The sequence below is a fragment of the Lepisosteus oculatus genome, chromosome 2, assembly GCF_040954835.1.
Source record: "Lepisosteus oculatus isolate fLepOcu1 chromosome 2, fLepOcu1.hap2, whole genome shotgun sequence".
Classification (NCBI taxonomy): Eukaryota; Metazoa; Chordata; class Actinopteri; order Semionotiformes; family Lepisosteidae; genus Lepisosteus; species Lepisosteus oculatus.
The window spans coordinates 11,770,602-11,790,082 of NC_090697.1; the positions used below are offsets into that span (position 1 = coordinate 11,770,602).

Sequence of the window (19,481 nt, forward strand, 5' to 3'; positions counted from 1 at the left end):
GAAAACAAAAATCCGATTTTTATTCAGTCGTAAGTGGAAGTGAATGACTTGTTTTTCGAAACAGGAAACAAAATCTGCTCACTCAGACGTCTGATGTTTCTAAGTGAAATCCCCGTCGGGATTTCTGAACTTAAATAGCAAAAGCATTTCTCTGACAAGTCTTTTGTGTTCAATGAAATTTTAAATGACCCTGCGGAGAAGAGTTAGGGAACAGATCGTGGGTTTATGTTCCAGATGGGGACACTTCCCTTCAACTGTTATGATCTTCAAAATATACTTAGCCTTGGTTTACAACAACCCCAACTATAAATGGGGACCAGAATTTGTATGGCATATAATTAATACAAATTAACACTTCTACAACCCTTTATCATGGCAGTGCGTCTTACATCGATTCTACATCGTAATCTAACACTTGGAATAATTACTTAAATTTCCTAGTATCTGAAAAGATGGATCTAAATAATTCAATTTTACATTCAAAAAGTGAGACGTGCAATCACAGATATTTAATGGATTGTATAAAACGTGCTCACCCTGCAAATAAATTAGTCATTTCATAGTCATAGCTGAAATGAATTTTTTCTTTCCTTTGACAGATTGAACCCCCTTCCTGCTGAGATGAAGGCTTTGTCCTCTCATATTTACATGTGCAATTAAACGACTGCCTTCAGATTCCACAAACTAATTTTTTGTATTATTGAGAATCGGCTGTGACGATGCACGTCTTTATTTAAATCAACAAGACAGCGGTGATCTTTGCTCGTCAAGTGGTAAAGAATCTAAGCACACACAACTCTAGGCGTCAGCATGCCTCCAGGAAGCAGTTCTGCTGATCGCTGAAAAGATCAAGTCAAAATTAATGACCCGAATAACCCGCCCCAGCAATTTCCACACTAGAGCACTGATCACTCCCGATACTGCAGGGTCGCAGTCCACGAGTTTTATAGTTAACTCATTATCCTTAACGAGTAAAAACAGTGTTGTACAGATAAGTGAATGATTGATTCAGATAAAGGGGTGTAAGAGTTCAGAAGACATGGCGATACTCCAGGGCCATTAGAGCATATCAATGAACCAGTATATTGTTATTATTTAAAGATCTATTCGGACAAACCCGTTGATGTAATTCCTCAAAGGATGAAGTCCTCTCTTTTTATTCCAATTTCCAAGGCCTGTTTGCCTTCAGTCTTGGAGGACTGTAATTCTGTATGTCTCCAGCCCTGATACCACAGAGCCCCAGTCCAATTATTCTCATAGCTCACCATCAAAAATCATTTACATAATTATATTTACAGGTCAGGATCACTGGCTTCTGAAATTGATCAGTTACACAAGTAATGTTTCAATGGAGTGAGGTCCAAGCTATCAGTAAGCTAATTGAACACCACACTAGTTAAATCGATTATTGCCTGTTGAGAAGTTTGTTATTAATTGGGTCATTTAAACGAAGAGATTATGGGCAAAGAGCAGGGTGGAATGAACACCCAGACACCTGCAGGACCCCAGGACTGGACTCGTACATCACCGACCCATGCTCTAAACTACAAAATTGTGCCAATGACTTAACATGACAAAACTACTAACACTTTTCAAAGTAGGCCACCATCTAAAAAAAATTACCAACAAAACCTCCCGGACTGCTTGACTCTCAAGGACTGTTGTTGTGACTCTAGTGATCCTCACTCATAGCTGTGTAGCAGCTACAGCCCAGCAAACCTTTTATGTACTGGAGCTTCTCAAAGACTTGGGACAAATTGGATACCGTTTTAAATTAGGATCATGTCAACAGGTGAACCAACGAGAGCATAATGAACTTGGGAAGAATCAAAAATAGTTGATACTAAGAATCCTAAGGAGGAGCAGCAGTGTGGACGTAATGAATATTAATTTTGCTTTATATTTAATAGCATTCCAGCCATTCTATTTAAATAAATCTGTCGCATGCAGGAAACTGTTCATTTATGAAAAACGTTTATTAAATAATATGCAAAGTATGATAGTACATAATTGTCACAGTGTAATAGAATACTGTTCACTTACAGATCTTTTCACATATAACAATTTATTTTGTCTTTTAATGTTCAATAAATGCAGCTCAGAATATACAATACATTCATATATACAAAACAGACAAAGAACTTGACACAACGGCTTTGGCAAAGAGTGCAGACGTCTGTAAAATGCTACGGATATGAAAGTAAACAAAACGTCTTTGAGGGGGGGGGAATCCGAATGGGTAAGAGAGTCCAGTGCAAGGTCAGACTTCCATCAGCTGCGTAGCAGCTGGCTGGTTTCCGCCACGGTCCGTTTGTCCCCGAGGGGGGGTGGGGGGGTGGGAGGGGGCTAGTGCGAGGCGGGTACCAGCATGCCGAGCGGCAGGATGGGGCTGGGGGCGGGCGGCGTGCCGTTCAGGCTCTGGACTTCCGCCTGCCAGCTGGGGATCTTCTTCGCGGTCAGGTGGCGGCGGGCGTGCTTGGTCAGGTGGTCGCTGCGCATGAAGCGCCGCTCGCAGACCACGCAGGCGAACTTCTTCTCGCCCGTGTGCGTCCGGCGGTGGCGCGAGAGCTCGTCCGAGCGCGCGAACTTCTTGTCGCAGCCCTCCCAGGTACAGCTGAAGGGCTTTTCACCTGGAACACAGGAAAACGAGAGAGAGAAATGAAACAACCGAGCCTGGGTGAAAAACCAGGTAACGGGCTCGCGGATCAGTTCACGTTCTTTGCCCGTCTGTTGTGAGGTTGGACAGGTGAACCCCTGTGGGTTCAGGACGAAATGTTTTAAGAGCTTCGTGAAAATAATCTTTGTGACTTTACCATTTTCTTACGGTTTTAATCCAATTCAGGGCCGTGGGGGAGCCGGAGCCTATCCCAGCAGGCAATGGGCGGAAGGCAGGACACACCCTGGACAGGACACCAGTCCATCGCAGGGCACACAGACGCAAACACCCACTCACACCAGGGCCAGTTCTCCCAGAAGTCAACCTACCTACCAGTGTGTCTTTAGACTGTGGGTGAAAACTCAATAAAACAGAGAACACAAACTCCACACAGAACCTGAACCTAGAGTCCCAGCACCACAAAAGAGCATCCTCAAAGTGTATAAGTACTCTTATAGCACGCTGGAGTTCTTCTGAAAACTGTACATCTGAAGCACAGAATCATCTAGATGAACATTTCACCCACTTCTTTATGAATTTCATGTTTCCCCCCCTAATTTTAAAACTAGAGACTTTGTGTGAAACGGGATTGATAATGAGCAGTATCCTTAAGACAACATTTGCCATTTCCATAGAAAATTGTTTGATATTTACAATTAACATATATATCAGAAAAATGCAAAAACTTTTAAAATAGTCCAATTATTCATGTGATTTAATTGGTCCCTTTCAGCCTTATATCCCCAAATATAGAAAAACAAATCTGTTTCAATCAACTGAACAGGTTGTTTCATACTTATTAAATTATTTCACACTATATCCCGTTATAATCTGTTGTTGCTTAATGACATTTTGCCGTGGTTTTACAGCACAGCGCTTATTGCCATCTTCTTACATCTTCGCGAGATAAAAAGTCTCCGGGTGTCTTATGAGAATTCAAGCCTTATGGGAAAACGTACATCGCGCCTGACACTGTTTGCGCCTATTCTTCTTCACTCCATAAAACCAAAACCACACACAAAAAGGCCATTTTCCCTCTCTAACAACTCCCGACAACTCGGCCTTCAACTTGCGTACAACCTCGGTTCTGTCAACCGTTAAGTAAATCGGTTTATTCTCAAGCCTCTCCCCCTTGAGCACCGTTCGGTGCTACACTTTGACGGCCGCAGAATCAAATCTCCCACAAACACACTGTGTTATACGCTATCCTGAAATAAAACCCCAAAAACCCGGAATAAAGAGGGGCCGTGATACAAGGACATGCTGGTCGGCCGCGAGCAGTTCCCGCTGATACGCGATCTTTGTCACCGATCTGAAAAAAAGCGAACTTGGCCGTCGGAAACAACCGAGTTGGCCGTCGGAAATCCGCAATCACCCCCCGATGTCATTTCCTCTCCTAAACCACTGGAAATCCCGTACGTGATCCCCTCTCCCTCACACACGTCTTCTTGCAGCCCTCCTCCCCCTCTGCAGCTGCCCCGTGGGTCACCCCGCGCGCTTGGCTTGGGGGGGGGGGGGGTCCCCAGCCTCCTCGTCCCGTGGCCGGGAGCTGGGCCCTCAGCCAAATCCGCACTCGGCATTCCAGAATCCTTCCCGGCGGGGCTGGTATTCACCTGTGTGGGTCCGGAGGTGCGCCTTGAGGTGCGAGCTCTTGAAGTAGGTCTTGCGGCACCCGGGGAAGCTGCAGACGTAGTTCCGCCGGCGGGAGAAGTCCGACTGGGAGGCGCTGGCGCCGGCGCCCTGGCCGGAGGGCACGTACAGGGGCGCGGGGGCCAGGGGCAGCAGTCTGGTGTTGCCCAGGGTCACGACCGCCTGCGGGCCCTGCGGGGGCTGTGGCACCGGGGAGGGGGGCAGGACGAGCATGACGGTGCCCTGGGGCACGGGGGCCCCCATCAGGAACTGCTGCGAGAAAGCGGCGGGGGCGGCCTGGGGCAGGATCGGCTTCACCCCGCCGGCGTGGGCCGGAACGGGCGCCTGGATGAAGGCGGATATCACGCCCGCCGCCTGCCCGTTCACCGGGAACATGTGGCACAGCACGGGCGAGCTGGGCACGGGTACTGGGCACGCGGGCGCGGCCGTGCCCTGGCTGTCCGCGACGGCGCCGCTATCCCGCGGGGCCGGAGGGGCCGGCGGCGCGGCGGAGGAGGAGGGCGCCGCGCGCCGGTCCCCCCCGGAGGCGCCGCAGCACGGGGCCGGCGGCGCCGAGGAGACGTGGCGGCAGGGGGTGCTGTCCGCGGTGTGCCGGATCACGCTGGTGGTCAGGGCCCGGCAGGGCCGCGGCGCGGACCGCTCCGGGGACGCCGGCGTCCGGGGTTCGGCGGCTCCGCCCGCGCAGAGCCTCCGGCCGGCCGCCGCCGCGGCTCTCGGCCCCGGTCCCGGCGCTGGCGGGGAGGCCGCGGGGGTGTCGGAGAAGCTGGGGCTGTGCGGCGGGGTCATGCACTGCAAACAAGTCCAAACAGCGGGAGACAGAGATTAGTCGGCCGCCGGCGCAGCTCACACCACGCCGTCGCCATGGCGTTGCTTCCTCACGGTCCCGATAACATCAGCCATCCTTCCTCAAGGTAAACAGCCAGGCAGGGAGCAAACTCTGACTTTAAACTGCTGCCCAGCAGAGTTCAGCCTGGGATACACCGCCGAGTCCAACCCAGTTCGCCGGATCTGAGCCCAGCCTCAGAGCGGAGCGCTCACGGGACAAACTCCCACCGACCTACAAGCTCGCCCGCCTGCAGACCCCCCAGTCTGAAAATAAAAACCAGAAGTACCTGGCCTAGCTACAACACACACATGGGCGGAGCGGTGCTCCTGTGGCTAAGGATCTGCGCCTGTGGCTGGAAAGGTTGCCGGTTCAAATCCCACAGGTGGCAGAGGAATCCTACTCTGTTGGGCCCCTGAGCAAGGCCCTTAACCCCAACTGCTCCAGGGGTGCTGTACAATGGCTGACCCTGCGCTCTGACCCCCAGCTTCTCTCCCTGTCTGTGTCTCAAGGAGAGCAAGCTGGGGTATGTGAAAAGACAAATTCCTAATGCAAGAAATTGTAAAGGGTTGTAAATTGTAAATTGTAAAGGGTAAAGGGTTAAAGTGATGTTGTTATTATTATTAACATCTAGCCAGTGTTTTACTGGAACCCAGCATCCAGGGAAAAAAAGAGGAGGAGGAGAGAGAGAGAGACCACCTTTCCTTACCAGCGAGGAAAAAGACACGAAGTCTCTGGGCCCGGGGCCGTCCAGCGGCGCGTCCGTGTGCAGCAGGGAGTCGCAGGAGTCGGAGGCCGGGGTGAGCGGCCGGGCCCGGCAGGGCTCCGTCCTGTGCGCCCTCTGACCCCAGGCGCTCATGCACACCAGCGCCTCCACCGCCTCCAGGTCGGTGTGCTCCAGCGCACCGCTGGCCGAGGACTGCTCGCTGTCGTGCCGCTTCCTCTCCATGATGGACTCGCAGATGTCCATGATGCCGGCCTGGGCAGGGGAGGCGAGACAGGGTTCGGGCGGGTCAGGGTTTTGTTTCGTTTTCTCACCGTGAGTTTTTTTTTTTTAAGTTTTTATTCCCACCCGAGGTATCGTTTCAAGGGGTCTGTTCCGCAACAGCCCACTTGACTTCTATCCCCTCTGTGATACAAGCCAAGGAAAGACCCCTCCCAAAAAAGAAAGACATGCATTTTTAATTTAAAAAAAATGAAAATGAGTTCTCTGGGGGCACGAAGACGAGATCAGCAGACAAACACCTATAACGTTTTATAATTCTGTTTTGCCGGCTGGATTACGGTCTGCCAATCGCGGGCCGTGTAAGTGCATAACTGTCAGTTAAAAGCCACAACAACTCTGTAACATAACCGGCAGCATCTGAGCGATCAGCTTCCGATGGCCGTCATAAAAAAAATAAATAATTATGAAGTGGAAAGCGCTGCCTCTACTCCAACCCCGCCTCCCTCCTGACATAGCGGATACTCCGCGGCGCGGGGAGCCGCCCATCGCCAAATAAGGAGCGCCCGGTGACGTCACCCCGCAGCCACCCCTGCCAGAGGCACGGGCGCTCTGCCCGCGCGGCGCGGGGGACCTCATCACTTTCCCGGAAGTAAGTGCCTGCCTGCCTCACCTGCCTGGAGACTCGGCCCAAGCCACTCCCCGAAAACTCAAGGCGCACGCAGAACTAGCCAAACCAAAACAAGCAGGCGTCTTCCCTTGCGCTAGGGACGCGCACCACTGCAAAAACAAAAAAGCGTACTGCGTACTCGAGCGTTACGGTCTTGTGAAGAAGTGGCACATGTTCGCCGAGACGGCTGACACCTTTTTAAAACGTTTTTTTTTAATAGAATAACTTTGACAACATTGCACCTCGTACCAGCAGCCACAGCTGCGGTTGTTACACAGACTTTTTTAAAGTTTTGCGTATGCTCGTACCTATCAATATTTCATTGGCACTTGTGAGAATCGGCATCTTTCGTTTCGGGAACGACCCTCCAGATACGCGACACTTTGAGATCGCGGACAGTCTTTTAAAATTGTTGCATCGGATATCATTTTGCAGACGGGAGCATCTTTTCCTCCCCTCGAAACGGCTGATATGCCGGTTAGTAATGCAAACCCGCGAGCCCTTCAAGAATGCACTAGGCTGACAGTATTTCATTACTCAGAGCTACCGAAAACGCGCACGGCCGAAAGATACACTGAAAGATGGGCAGACGGACGCAGTTTATAAACGCGTATAGAATGAATGACATCAAGCGCTCTGTACCTACCCCACTAGATGAATCTGTTGCGAAATTCTGGTACGATGTAAAACTCTGCATCTTTCCTATGCACCCACCTCCTCCTCCTCCCCTCTACAGGGGTATTTGGAAACAAAGAGAACAAAGAAGGCAAAAAAAAATCAAACACGACCGCTCAGTCAAGACTGAGCATAGAATTAAACTCGCTTTCACCCGACGGGGCTCAACCTCAGCTGTGCAGCGCAACCAAAAAAAAAAAATGGGGGAGGGAAATAAAGAAAAACAAAATAGAGAGCCTACTGGCGGGTGGCAACATGCTACCAATGAGAGACAAAGGTGTATCAGCGGGCGCCCAATCGGGGGGCAGGCGGCGCGTGATCAGTGCGTGACTGCGGCGCGATTGGCGGAGGCCGGGGTGCGTGGCCGGCAGGAGGCGTGCCGGGGGAGTCAGCCGTGTCAGGATAAACCCGCTGAACTGCGAGCATGAAAACTAGGGGAAAGGTCGCGGCGCCGAACAAGCGGAGTCGTGAGATACTTCTGAAAAGGCGTCCGGGCTGCCAGAGCGGGGGAGATGCGGCTACACCCGCCGCGCACACACGCACACACGGTCGGTCGCTCGCTTGCAGGAAGAAGTCGCCAGCCAGGGCCGGCAGATCTGGTGCAGATCGTTTAAAAAAAAGAAAATCTGGGCGGTGGTACATTCTGTTACAGTAACAGAGCATACCGTCTGCTAACGTTAACCGTACCCCCCCATATCGCGGAGCTGCAATTTAGCAACGATTTATTTATGACTTTTAGGTACAATGATACACTTTGCCGTCTTTATTGAATATTTGTTCACTGCTGTTCCTTCTCACTCGATCACGGATCGCCACAGTATAATCGTATCCTCAGCCCGTTTTGTTTTCTGACAGAAAGCTCCCTGATCACCTGGTTGCACGTTTATCTCAGCACACACACCCCCGCCTTGCCCTAAGTGCCATGCCGCTATAAAATATGAAGAAGGCTCCGCAGCTGAAACGTTGTGTTTCCTTTCTTCTCTTTTCACCAGGGAATAAATCCGTTACCTGTTCCTTTGCAGCCTACGCATGTTGACGGAGCTCCCTACTTGTACTGCTATACAATGTTGTTTCACAGTGTTTACCTGCAGAATTGGCCATTTTCCTGCCAAGCAGGAGCACCTGTTTGTGTGATGGTGGTAATGGGGCATGACGGTCATGGCGGATGGCTTCTCATTTCAGGCGTCAGCCATAGTCAGGAATCTGGGAGTCACACTGGAGCCTCTCCTGTCTTTCGAGCCAAATGTGAGAAAGTTGATTAAGACATCTTTCTGTCACCTCAGAAATACTGCCCGCATTAGGGGATTTGTATAAGTGTCCGAGGCTGGGAGCCATGCATTTCTAACATCAAGGCTTGATGTTCCTCTAACTCTTTACTCTGTGGGCTTCCTAACTCTCTTCTCAACAAGTTGCAATATGTCCAAGACTCTGCAGCAAGAAGACTTACTCCCACCAGGCCCTGTCAACATGTTATTTCTACACTGAAGTCTCTACGCGGGTGGCCTATAAAGTCACGTATTCATGATAAGGTCTTGTTGCTGATATCAAGTCTCTAAACAATCTGGCTCCTTCATACATCTCTGAACTCTCCATGTTTCTGCTCCCCCCTGTAGGCTGCGCTCTGCTGAGGCCAGTCCTCTGCTCACTGCCCCCAGACTTCAGGAGTCACCACTTCTGTGACTGTCTTCAGATCGAATCTTCACACTTACCTTTTGACCAAGGCCTGCGTCTGATTGCCTGCATTCAATTTGTAACAAACTATCCTTGTTTTTTTTCCATTTACTTTTATTGTACTTTTCTTGTCTTTTTCTTCATTCCTGATGTACAGCATCCTTGGGTTTGGAAAGGTGTTTCATAAATAATAACAACAACAACAACAACAACAACTACTACTACTACTACTACTACTATTATTATAATTATTATAATTATTATTATTATTATTATTATTATCTCATTGCCCATTACAGAAACAACTTGGCAAAATAACAATATGGTTTAGGAAGACAAAGATTCCTTGTCACGTGTCAAATGTTTCTGGATGTTCAAAATGTAAGAAGTGAAACTCTTATCCACAGGCTACTGTAATGTAGATGTATTTATGACTTTTCCTTACAAACTCATTTTGCAATGGACTCCCCAAAGCTATAAAGCATGATCCTTGAAGGAAACCTGGGTTGCGGGCAGAGGACTGACACTGGGCTTTCTCTGTGCTGTGGTTTATTAATCTTAGAAGGACAATACAGCAATATCAAGGGTGCAATATCCTGCCGTAGTCTAAAGTCTTCTTTACCCCCTCAACACTGTGGTGCCCAGAGTTCCAGAGTTCAGATAACTATTCCTGCTGAATGACACCGATGTAAAACTAGGAGTAAAACCTACGGTATGTTCTCTGTGCTGCACAACATGCCTGGCTGTAGGAAGTGAATAAGTCTGATTTCTAGGAGCCCCCTTAACAATTGATCCGCTGTAAGCAGGTAAATAAAAGCCCTTGTCAGCATTTAAAATGGAAAAATGAAAAAAGTAAAATGAAGAAAAGGGTCTTCCTTAAATGTATATTACAGATTTTATCATTCCTTAATCCTAGTTTCAAGGATGGATCGTAAAAAAATCACATTCACCCCTAAGAAATCGTAAACTGTTCTACCCACACTGACAGTAGCATTTCTGGATACATGTGCAGTAGAAATTCAAACTGAAAGTGACGGATAAGTACTCACTTTTGTGTACGAATATGAGCTTTCCAGGTAGAACATTACTTGTATAATGAAAGGCAGAAGCCAGGTTTCAGGGACAAATCCTCAACTCAGGCTGGTGAAACAAGTACCTGTTTTTTCATATTTGTAGACCCGCGCTTCCTCCTGCATAATTAAAAAATGTGTTTAGGGGGCCATTCTGTCATTTGTTCAAATGCGTACTGTGTGTAAGGACACCCCATGTGTCTCTCATGCATGTTTTATTAGTGCACTGGTGGAAATAAGCCCTGCCTGGAAGCAGAGGTGGGGTCCACAAGGGCACTAATAGTTTGGAAGCTAAGAAGGCGTCCACAGACCCCTTCCACAACCCCACTTCCTTCTTATACGTCTCCATTCAGGCAGGAGGTTTCAAAGCCTCAAGTGCAGTCCTGCTGGATTCTGAAATAGAATCTCTCTCTAGAGGCCATTGAGCACCTCAATATTATCAATAGCCTAGATTTAGATCTATTGATTGAATAATATGTACTTTGTATGTGTAAGTGAATTTTGTGTTTTGTTTTTATCTGGACCGTAGGGAGGTTAGGTCCCCTTTTCAGGCCATAAAGGCCCATGGGGGAATGGGGGGGACAAGGGCCACACTTCTTCTTGACCTTCCAACACTGGAGGTGATATGATCAGCATCACGCTCTGGCCGGCCTGTTACCCCCAGAAGGATTAACCATCTCGACTCATGTGGAAAGCAGGCTGAGTGGACCTGGGAGCCATCTGGAAGGAATTAGAGCAAGCTGCATCCCTACCTAGGATTGAACCCGGGACCTTCTGGTCAGGCGCTAGACGCCCTTGCCATCTGAGCTATCACAGCTCCTTATCTGGACTGTACCGGAGCAAAATCCAATCAACTTTGTTGACATGGCATTCAGTGATGTATGGGATTGAAATGCCTGCTCCTCTGACACTTGCATGCTACTGTAGCAGAGCTCCCCACCTCCAGATCTTCCTTCCTCCCAAAACACTTAGACCCCAGATTAGGATGGGGGAGGCCTCTGATAAACACAGCAACCGCCCAGACTGCTGCAGGGTGCTGTGAAAATGTGGAAAGACAGCCGCAGTTCAGCTCATCATCTCTCTTACGCACGGCAGACAGAATGGCGTCCGATTTGTCTTGGGATTGCTTTTAAAATGTGGCTTCCGTTGTTCGACGCAATTTTATAACCTTAACCAACAGCTTTCTTGCAGTTGTCTGGAATGAGGATTTAACGTGGTGGCAAAGTACAGATTTCCCATGACACAAAGTGTCATAAGGTAATAAAAAAGGGTACAAAGAGGGGAGTTTATCTGGCCCATCTGGCCCACCTGGTAATTAGCAGTTTAATTGAACCAGGGTATTAACTTCAGCAACATGGCTGGATAGCTTGTTCCATACTCCTGCTACCCTTTGGGTAAAGAAGTACCTTTTGTTCCCAGCTTTAAAAGCACTTTCATGTAGTTTCCACTTGTGCCCTCTGTCAGCGACCGTCAGTTAGAAACTGAATCTCTTCTCTGACACCGGACAGTAACGCACATGAATTGGTCAAACAGAATTGAGATTTGTATTTTTGCTGTGCAGTCCAGAATATGAAGAAATGTGTAAAACTGTTGTAGTTATATTATAGGAACCAGACTGATGTATTCCCTCCGAAATCCTGCTTAAATTTCTAAGTTGGGCTTTACACTGGATAACATCAACTCAAAAGCTATTTATACTTTCAGAAGAGAATTATACGTTAAAACACATGAAATCTCACACCTGAACAAGGTTCAACAGCCGAAATGCTGTTCCTCTGACACAGTTTCCCACTCAAACCGTCTGCTCCCCCTGCTCCGTTGAAAAACAAATGAATACATTAACAACATTGCAGCCTGCAGACACTATTTAGCTACTAAACTGTTCCCTTCAGATTGGTTTCTCAGGCTGCCCGAGTGCCGGTCCTAATCTTTGGCAACGTCTGCTGTACCAGGCATTGCATGTTACTAGGTGCTCTGTCCTCTCCTCAAGTTTTCAGTTTGGGAATTTGCTTGCTGTGGGAGCGTGCCATGTGTGCAGACCCAGTTTACAGAGGAAAACACGAGCTCAAAGAGCCCTACATGGCCATGACCTGAAGTAGTATTCTGTTGAGCAATGCTCCTGCAGGCCGGCACCCAGCTTGAGCAGAGGAAGGCAGGGCGTTTGTCGAACACGTCTGGGAGAGTTGAATGAAGCGAGCAAAGAAACTAGGGGAAAGGTTACTCCTAATATCCTCTCTGCTGCCGGAGCTGCCTCAGTGGCGGGCGAGGAGAACTCAGTCTGGCCAAGAGTAATGGCAGTCCGCGGGATAATTTGATCCGCGATCGCCGCGGTTTCCAGGGGAGTGTCTCTCCTCGCACATGTAGCGGAAAAAAAAGGCAGCCTCCAAAACCAAACTGAGCTATTTTAAAAAGCCATATTGAGACGGGTGTCGGAAAATCCTGTTGCAACACCAAAACCTCCCGTTTACCGAGAGGATGGCTTTAGCTCTCTATAATAAGAGGTGCCCTGGGAATCCAAAGTGAGAATTGGGGCTGGATTGTTTTTCCCAAAACATCTCGTGACGCCTACAGAGCAGAAACTCAATCTACCCCAAAGACACCTGTGAGAAGGCTAGTCTGATTTGCACCGCAGTTACGTCCTCTCTGTCATATCAAATCGAACTCATTTCAATAAACTTGGAAAAACAACATTACTGAAACAATGTTGGGAGACCGGAACAGAATGTGGCACGGCCTCATTGAGGAAACCGCTGTTTGGCTCAGGCTGCTGGGGTTGGAAAAGCAGTAGCCTATTTCTGTATTTCTGCACTGCTGTGTCTCAGTTTGTCTTCAAACACGGAAGAGATAAGCAGACGCGTACCCCTGCTGGAGCTGTGCCTGTGCGTCTGTGATGACTTGCACACGCAGGAATTCCACTGTGTCAACAGGAGGCACAGCAGACAGAGAGCTCGTTTTTACTGCCCGAGAGCAGATGTCGAGAGGGCCTAGCATGTCACAGGCCGGGAACCAGGGGCTCCACTGGCATCACTGGCTCCAACACGCATCAGCACGGGCTCCTGAACAAGGTCAAGGTGAGCCTCTCACGGCCCCTCTTTCAGAGAGAAAACACGCCGTCTTGCCATTTAAACAAATCAGCTAATGACACGGCACTGCATTGCCAGAATCCTGTTTCAGCGGAACCGGGGAGCAGAGCTCTGCCAAGCCGAAGAGAAGTTTGTCCTTAGGTCACCCACAAAAAAAAAAATCAATTGCCAGAACTGAACACTGCCTGAAAAGATGGATCAGTTGTCAGAGGTCATTGGTAAAAAAAAAAATTATATTGAAACTACCCTTTGGTAGTTACTGTCTCATTGACCCACCCATTTTGTGGAGTAAGCTAGGGAGTTGGCATCAATCAAATGGCTGGGTAGCTTGTTCCACGCTCCCACAACTCTTTGGGTAAGGAAGCATCTCCTGTTCTCGGTTTTAAAGGCACCTCCATGTACAGTAGTTCCCACTTGTGCCCTCTGCTGCGTGTTCTACTGTTCATCCTGAAGAAGGCCGCTGCACAGTCCCCTGTCTGTTTTTTCTAAAAAACTCTCACGCTCCAGACTATTTCAAAGCTCCGGTGAAGCAATGCATCCAGTTTTTGCTCCCCATACTTATCCCAGTTTCCCACATGTATGTTCTGGGTTTTATTCAGCTAAGCAGCCCAGGAGAAGGACAGTGGTCAAGACCCCAGTGAACGGTAGCGGCTGTGCTTATATAGTTACCTGCCCTCTTCAGACAAATATATCGTCAAAACTGATTTGTAGAGAATTGAAATTGTACACGATTGCCCATGGCCTCCCGAGGAAGATGCAGACATGTGCAACAGCAATGCACAGTGGGAGCATCTTAGAGGCTTGCCCACTGAGGCCAGAAGCCAGTGAAGCTCACTGCAAGTGCAGGGTGATCCCTATGGCAGGGCCAGTCCTGGTGATGGGGACCCACACACCTTCTGAGTTTTATTCATCCTGAGCACCCAATCAAATGATCGATCCCTCAGTAGTGAACTCATGCGAACTCTTTGACTGTTTTCAGCTCTCAAACATGTTGGAGACTGCCTTTTAATGATTGCGTTTCACAAGTGACTTCAGATCTCCAAACTGAGCAGGAAAACAAAACTTGCATAAATTCCTACTGAGCCAGAGGGCAGAAGTGGAAACTGCATGGAAGTCCATCAATAACCCAAACCAGGTGGCACTTTTTCACTCCGACGAATGTGAGAGTATGGATCATGCTACCCAGCCATGCTGTGGAAGGGGACACCCTGACTTCTTCCATGAAGTGGCTAAACGAGAGGGCTCTACCGCGAGGGCTGACTGGCTCTCGTTGGTGACCTTTCTTATGTTCTCCAGCGACAGGTGGGTTCAATGACAGATTCGTCGGATTGGAGAGCTCAGCTCCGATGAAAGCCAGCAGGTGTGTGGGCCAGACGCCAGCAGCTCGAACCCTGTCCTTGTCCCTGGCCAGCTGTGAGGGGGATTTCCTCAGCAGCGCCGCGCAGTTGGCAGGGAGCGTGGGGGGGGGGGCAAAGCGGGGACTCCTGCCACTTCCTGGGCAGCTCCGTCCCTCGAGCTGGCCATCCCACAAGGCCCTGTGGGTCAGGCCCTCCGAGAGGGGGACACGGGGCCATTTGGCCTGGGCCTCTCCTCACAGGGGGGCCTCACCTCAGCCCAGGGTGTGTGCTCCTCCACTTGAACCCTCTGGCTCCGTTTCTCGACTTGAGTCGAATCTGGAGCATTTACCACATACTGTGATTCTCGGCTAAAGCCCACGGCTGTGAAGAAACGTCCCAGCCGAATCTACCCTTCCTTAGGAGTTTCAAAATGGTGGCCTTCATCTTCCCATCATGCCATTCTTTACATTAAAGTACTTTTTACCCCTCTTCCCAAACAATGAGGGGGCCTCACAGTGTGAAAAGTATATTTTGATTTTTTAAAAAAAACCTGCCTGTGATGGCCTGCTTGAATTGAATACCATGGTACAAAGCTTGGTAGTCCTTCCCTATGGTTCACTTTGAGAGTGGACCACAATGCACCGCTCCACATTGCTCACAACCGGCCAAGTATCTGTGGCCAGTGGCTTTGTGTGCAAGATCTAAGCATACACAGAGAGAATACAGCAGAAATACAACTAGAAGAAATGCTTTTCTTACATAGGAGTTAGATTCTGAACTGCAGGGGACACTGTGATCTGAATGCTGAGGGATATATCCGTTCACTGTCATCCCCTCCTGACTTTCAGCCTACTTGGACAGCATCCAAGTCTTTTCATAACTTTTAGTTACCTTGGCCAGATGTTCAGTTGCTGTGCATCTTCATTAAAGATGATTAGTACTTTCCAACGTTTTGGAATGCTCTTGTCGCAGAATGTGTGATTTTGCAATTGTGAGATGACAAATTGGCACAAAAAAAATACAGTATAGCTCCCTTGACACCTACCCTATACAAATACCTATGGCATTAGAGGTGACTGCCACCAACAGTTCAGCTGGGCTAGTAAACTATTGCTTATCTAACAGCAGCAAGTGACGTCACAAAACAGTTTATATACACACGTTCCATTGTGAAAATTCCGATAGTTAACACACCATTGCCGTTACGAATCGCACAATCGGGGAGCTATTTACAAACCTCTGCTGAGATGCTGTTCTGGCGGCCCCTAGTGTCAGTCGCGTTGCCATTACAGTCCTTTCAGAGCGGTTATCTGCCTGCTACCATCGCTTCTTATCGAGGGAGGAGGCGAGGCCTGAAGGACAGGCGCATTGTTGTGCAACGTTGCAATTTTAGTAACGTTATCTTCGAACAATGAGGTTGAAATGTGTGTAGTGCTATTAATACTTTGCTGCGAGTCTTTGGTCTGGTCAAGTTGGGGGTTTATGAACTGTAATTATTACAGAAGTCTGTAGACCGCACCAGCTGTAGTGCCCTTGTTAGAGACTACAGGAAAAAGGAGACTTACTTGCTGTGGGGTTTTTGTTGTTTTTTTCATGAAATCCTCTATCAAAAAAACACCCTTGTCTCTATTATGCTTTCTCACTGGTGTTCTGCCACAGTATACGTTCATACAGTATATTCATTGTTACCAAGGTGTCTCGAGGAAAACTGCTAAACTGCTGTTTCTTTCTTGTTGAGGCTGCAGGTCCACTGTTAGATCAGAGCAAAAGAGCCAAAACTTCATCAAGGGAGGAGATGGAGAAGAATTAGCCTCCTGAAGATGCTTGATCATTTTTCTTAGTAGGTTTTTGCTGGCCGTGTTTACCCTGGTGTTGTGTATGTGAAGAACTGCCGAGTCTTGTTCAATGCTCCCCCCGGTGGACATGGTAACATCACCCCACAATACTTCCAAGCTGTGCCTCTGTTCTGTATAAGAATGACAGCAGCTCTCTTCATCTGCAAGGATCCCAAAGCAGTTTGCATGTGGGAGGGGAACAAACATCTTCCTCCACTGAAAGGGCAAGTAACACGAGGGTGACAGTGTGACAGAGCACTGGGGTTAATAATAATAATAATAATAATAATAATAATAATAATAATTATTGTATTATTCCATGTAACACCTTTAAAAGTAACTTCTCAAAGAACATTACAGTAAGGAAAAAATAGCCTTATAGGTGAGAGCCTTATGAGACCACTGGTTCACAGGCTTCCTTCATATATTAAGGACACTAACCATGCTCTCCGACTTTTTGACAATTTCATTTCAGGGACCAGAAGTTTTCACTGTACACCGACATTCCCCAGAGTGACTGTCTTACAGCCCTCAAGCGCACGCTGGACAAACGCACAGCGCTTGAGCCACCCACCCACTCTCTTGTACGTCTTGCGGAAGTGCTCCTCACTCTGAATGCCTCCTCACTGAATAACCTTTTTTATCAGCAGGTGAGTGGAGTTGCTATGGGCACCAGGTTGGGACCAGGCTCTGCTGATGTTTTTGATGACGGGGGAACGCTTTCAGCAGCCTCATGTACTGCAGCTCTTGTCCAGCTCTTCACATCGGTGAGACGGGAGGGCAGACCATGTCAGGGAACTAGTCAGAGCTGTGAGGATCCAAGATCTCTCCACGCCCATAGTTCCCCATTTCACCTCTAACGGCCATGATCACACTGATCTCTCCGCCTGCGTCCTCACAGAGGGGTTTCAGAGCTCCTACTGGAGAAAGACATCTGAAAGCAAAATTATCCTGACACTAGGATCACATCTTCTCTCAACGGCAGACTCGTCTCCTTCTAATCCTCCCTGTTCATTTGCAGGTTCTCTGCATCACAACTCTCCGGTTCTCCCTGAGTGTCGATACCCTTTCTTCCCTGCTCCTGCCCTGTCTTTTGTTCTCCCATGCTTTATTATCTACCAGATTCCCTCTCTCCCTCACACCTGAAGAAGGCTCCACCGCCGAAACCCGGTGTCTCTCTGTTTCCCTGTTTCTTTGCAGCCGACGCATGCCGACACGGGTCCCTGCTCATACTGAAGCTAATGCTACAGCATTAACCGGTGGAAAAGCACCAGTTTAAAGTCTCATTCGAAGGACAGAAGCTCTTGCAGCACAGTGTTCCCTGTCACCGCACTGGGCCAGTGGGAAGAGTGCCCCCCTACAGGTCCCCCACTTTCACCGGCCGTGGGGACTTCGTTAGAGGTCTCCCACCCCAGGACTGACCAGGCTGCTGACTAGATCCGGCTGTGAGGCGGTGTTGCTGTTGCAAGTCAGGGCTCGGGGACTGCTTCTGTGAACAGCTATATTGCACTGTGTATTGTAAGGTAAATGATGGCAGATATGTTAAAATGCTGACCCCAGATTTAAAGATAGTTCTTTCATAAATTAAACCGCTAATTAGGTCCCATCGTTAGTGATACACAAGGTACCCTTGGCTTGATTTGGAAGTCACAAGATTAAAAGGCTGAGCTGTTGTTAGCGATAAGGTATGATGACCCTATCTTCAGGCAGAAAGGAATATTTTTATGTATTCCTTCAAGGGTGGCGCAGTGGTTTGCGTTGCTACTTTGCAACACTGAGGCCTACAGTTCAATTCTGGACCTGGGGTGCTGTCTGCGTGGAGTTTGTATGTTCCCCCTGTGTTTGCATGGGGTTCCTCCCACAGTCCAAAGACATACTGGTAGATCCATTGGCATCTGGGACAATGTGACTGTGGTGTGAATGTGCACGTTTGCAGCTGTGTGTGTCCTGTGATGGACTAGAGTCCTCTCCAGGGCGTATCCTGTTTTGCCGCTATTGCTTGTTGGAATAGGCTCCGACCCCCCTCTCACCCTATGTGTCACGATGCGTGGTTCAGGACCCTGTGCAGACAGTCTAATCCTGTCTATATACAGACAGTGAGTGAAAACGGACACGGGGAGGAGAAGACGAGGATCAGGGCAGGCGGACGAACAGGGGGGCGTGGCAAACAAGTCCAAGGGAGTCCAGGGGGAAATCCGGGGCGAAGTCCAAGGTCCGAATCCGGTTGATCCATCCAAGACGAAGAAAAGAGAGTTAAAAACCGGAACGGGATCCGGTACAGGGAAAGAAAAACAGGATGACGAGGGCAGGCGCTCTGAGCGCCGGATTTGGCAGGGTCGGGACGCCGATGGTAGGCGGCTCTCCGGGCGTCCGTCTTCCAATGCAGATCCGGGCAGTAGTGAGAGCGCCCGGCTTAAATAAGGAGGGGCAGGGCTGGGGGCAGGTGCACGGAAGCGGCAAAATGTGAAAGAGCCGGAGCGCCCTTAGGAGGAGGGATCGTGACACTACGCTGGATAAAGTAGTTAGAGAGTGGATAGATGTTTTCCTTTGTTTTCAGTTTGAAGACAGCAAGGCAATTAAAAAACAAACTGAAAGAGCAGCCGGAGCCCAGGGAAGAGGAAGAGGTTGTCTCCGTCCAGCGGCTCTCCTCTCTTCCGTCAAGGCCCGAGTTACTAACCGTCTCCTCCTCCAGCCAGCAGGCAGAATACAGGTGCAGTTAATACAGGTGCAGTTTCTCCCCCCCTTGCCTTGAGCTGCGCAACACTGCCAGTGTTACTTGAGCTCAGGAATAAAGAAAAAAAGTGCTGGGTGAATATTTACATGTTCTCACCAGCAATTCTGCAGTTATTAAAAAAAGCAGAGAGTAACACAACAACACCTCTCAGCACAGTCTTTTGTGGTACGCTAAAACGTCGGTTTGGAGATTTAATCACACCTTGTTTACTTCGGTCCACTGGAAAAGAACTAGCACAATGCTGCCAATTCCTAAGCACAGGTACAGACACATCAATAACAGTTAGATTTTTTTTGGGGGGTGTTCATGTGACTCCCCCGTGCAGCAGGTGACT

General features: G+C 48.8%; 1 protein-coding gene and 1 long non-coding RNA gene across 3 annotated transcripts; one reads left to right on the forward strand and one right to left on the reverse strand.

Annotated features, from left to right (window-relative positions):
- Positions 1–1,957: 1,957 nt before the first annotated feature.
- On the reverse strand, positions 1,958–7,629 carry klf11a (Kruppel-like factor 11a). The gene is made up of 4 exons (XM_069197216.1): positions 7,389–7,629; positions 5,839–6,108; positions 4,270–5,095; positions 1,958–2,630 (listed from the first exon to the last, which is right to left on the reverse strand). The coding sequence occupies exons 1-4, from the start codon at positions 7,437–7,439 to the stop codon at positions 2,347–2,349; spliced, it is 1,431 nt and encodes a 476-aa protein (XP_069053317.1). The 5' UTR covers positions 7,440–7,629; the 3' UTR covers positions 1,958–2,346.
- An 8,166-nt stretch (positions 7,630–15,795) lies between these two features.
- On the forward strand, positions 15,796–19,125 carry LOC107078176 (uncharacterized). 2 transcript variants are annotated; one of them, XR_001479152.2, is made up of 4 exons: positions 15,796–16,002; positions 16,324–16,418; positions 17,061–17,936; positions 18,971–19,125. It is a non-coding gene; the product is annotated as an uncharacterized lncRNA (long non-coding RNA). The 2 variants fall into 2 exon arrangements; XR_001479153.2 differs by having other exon boundaries at positions 17,064–17,936.
- The last annotated feature ends 356 nt before the right edge of the window (positions 19,126–19,481 follow it).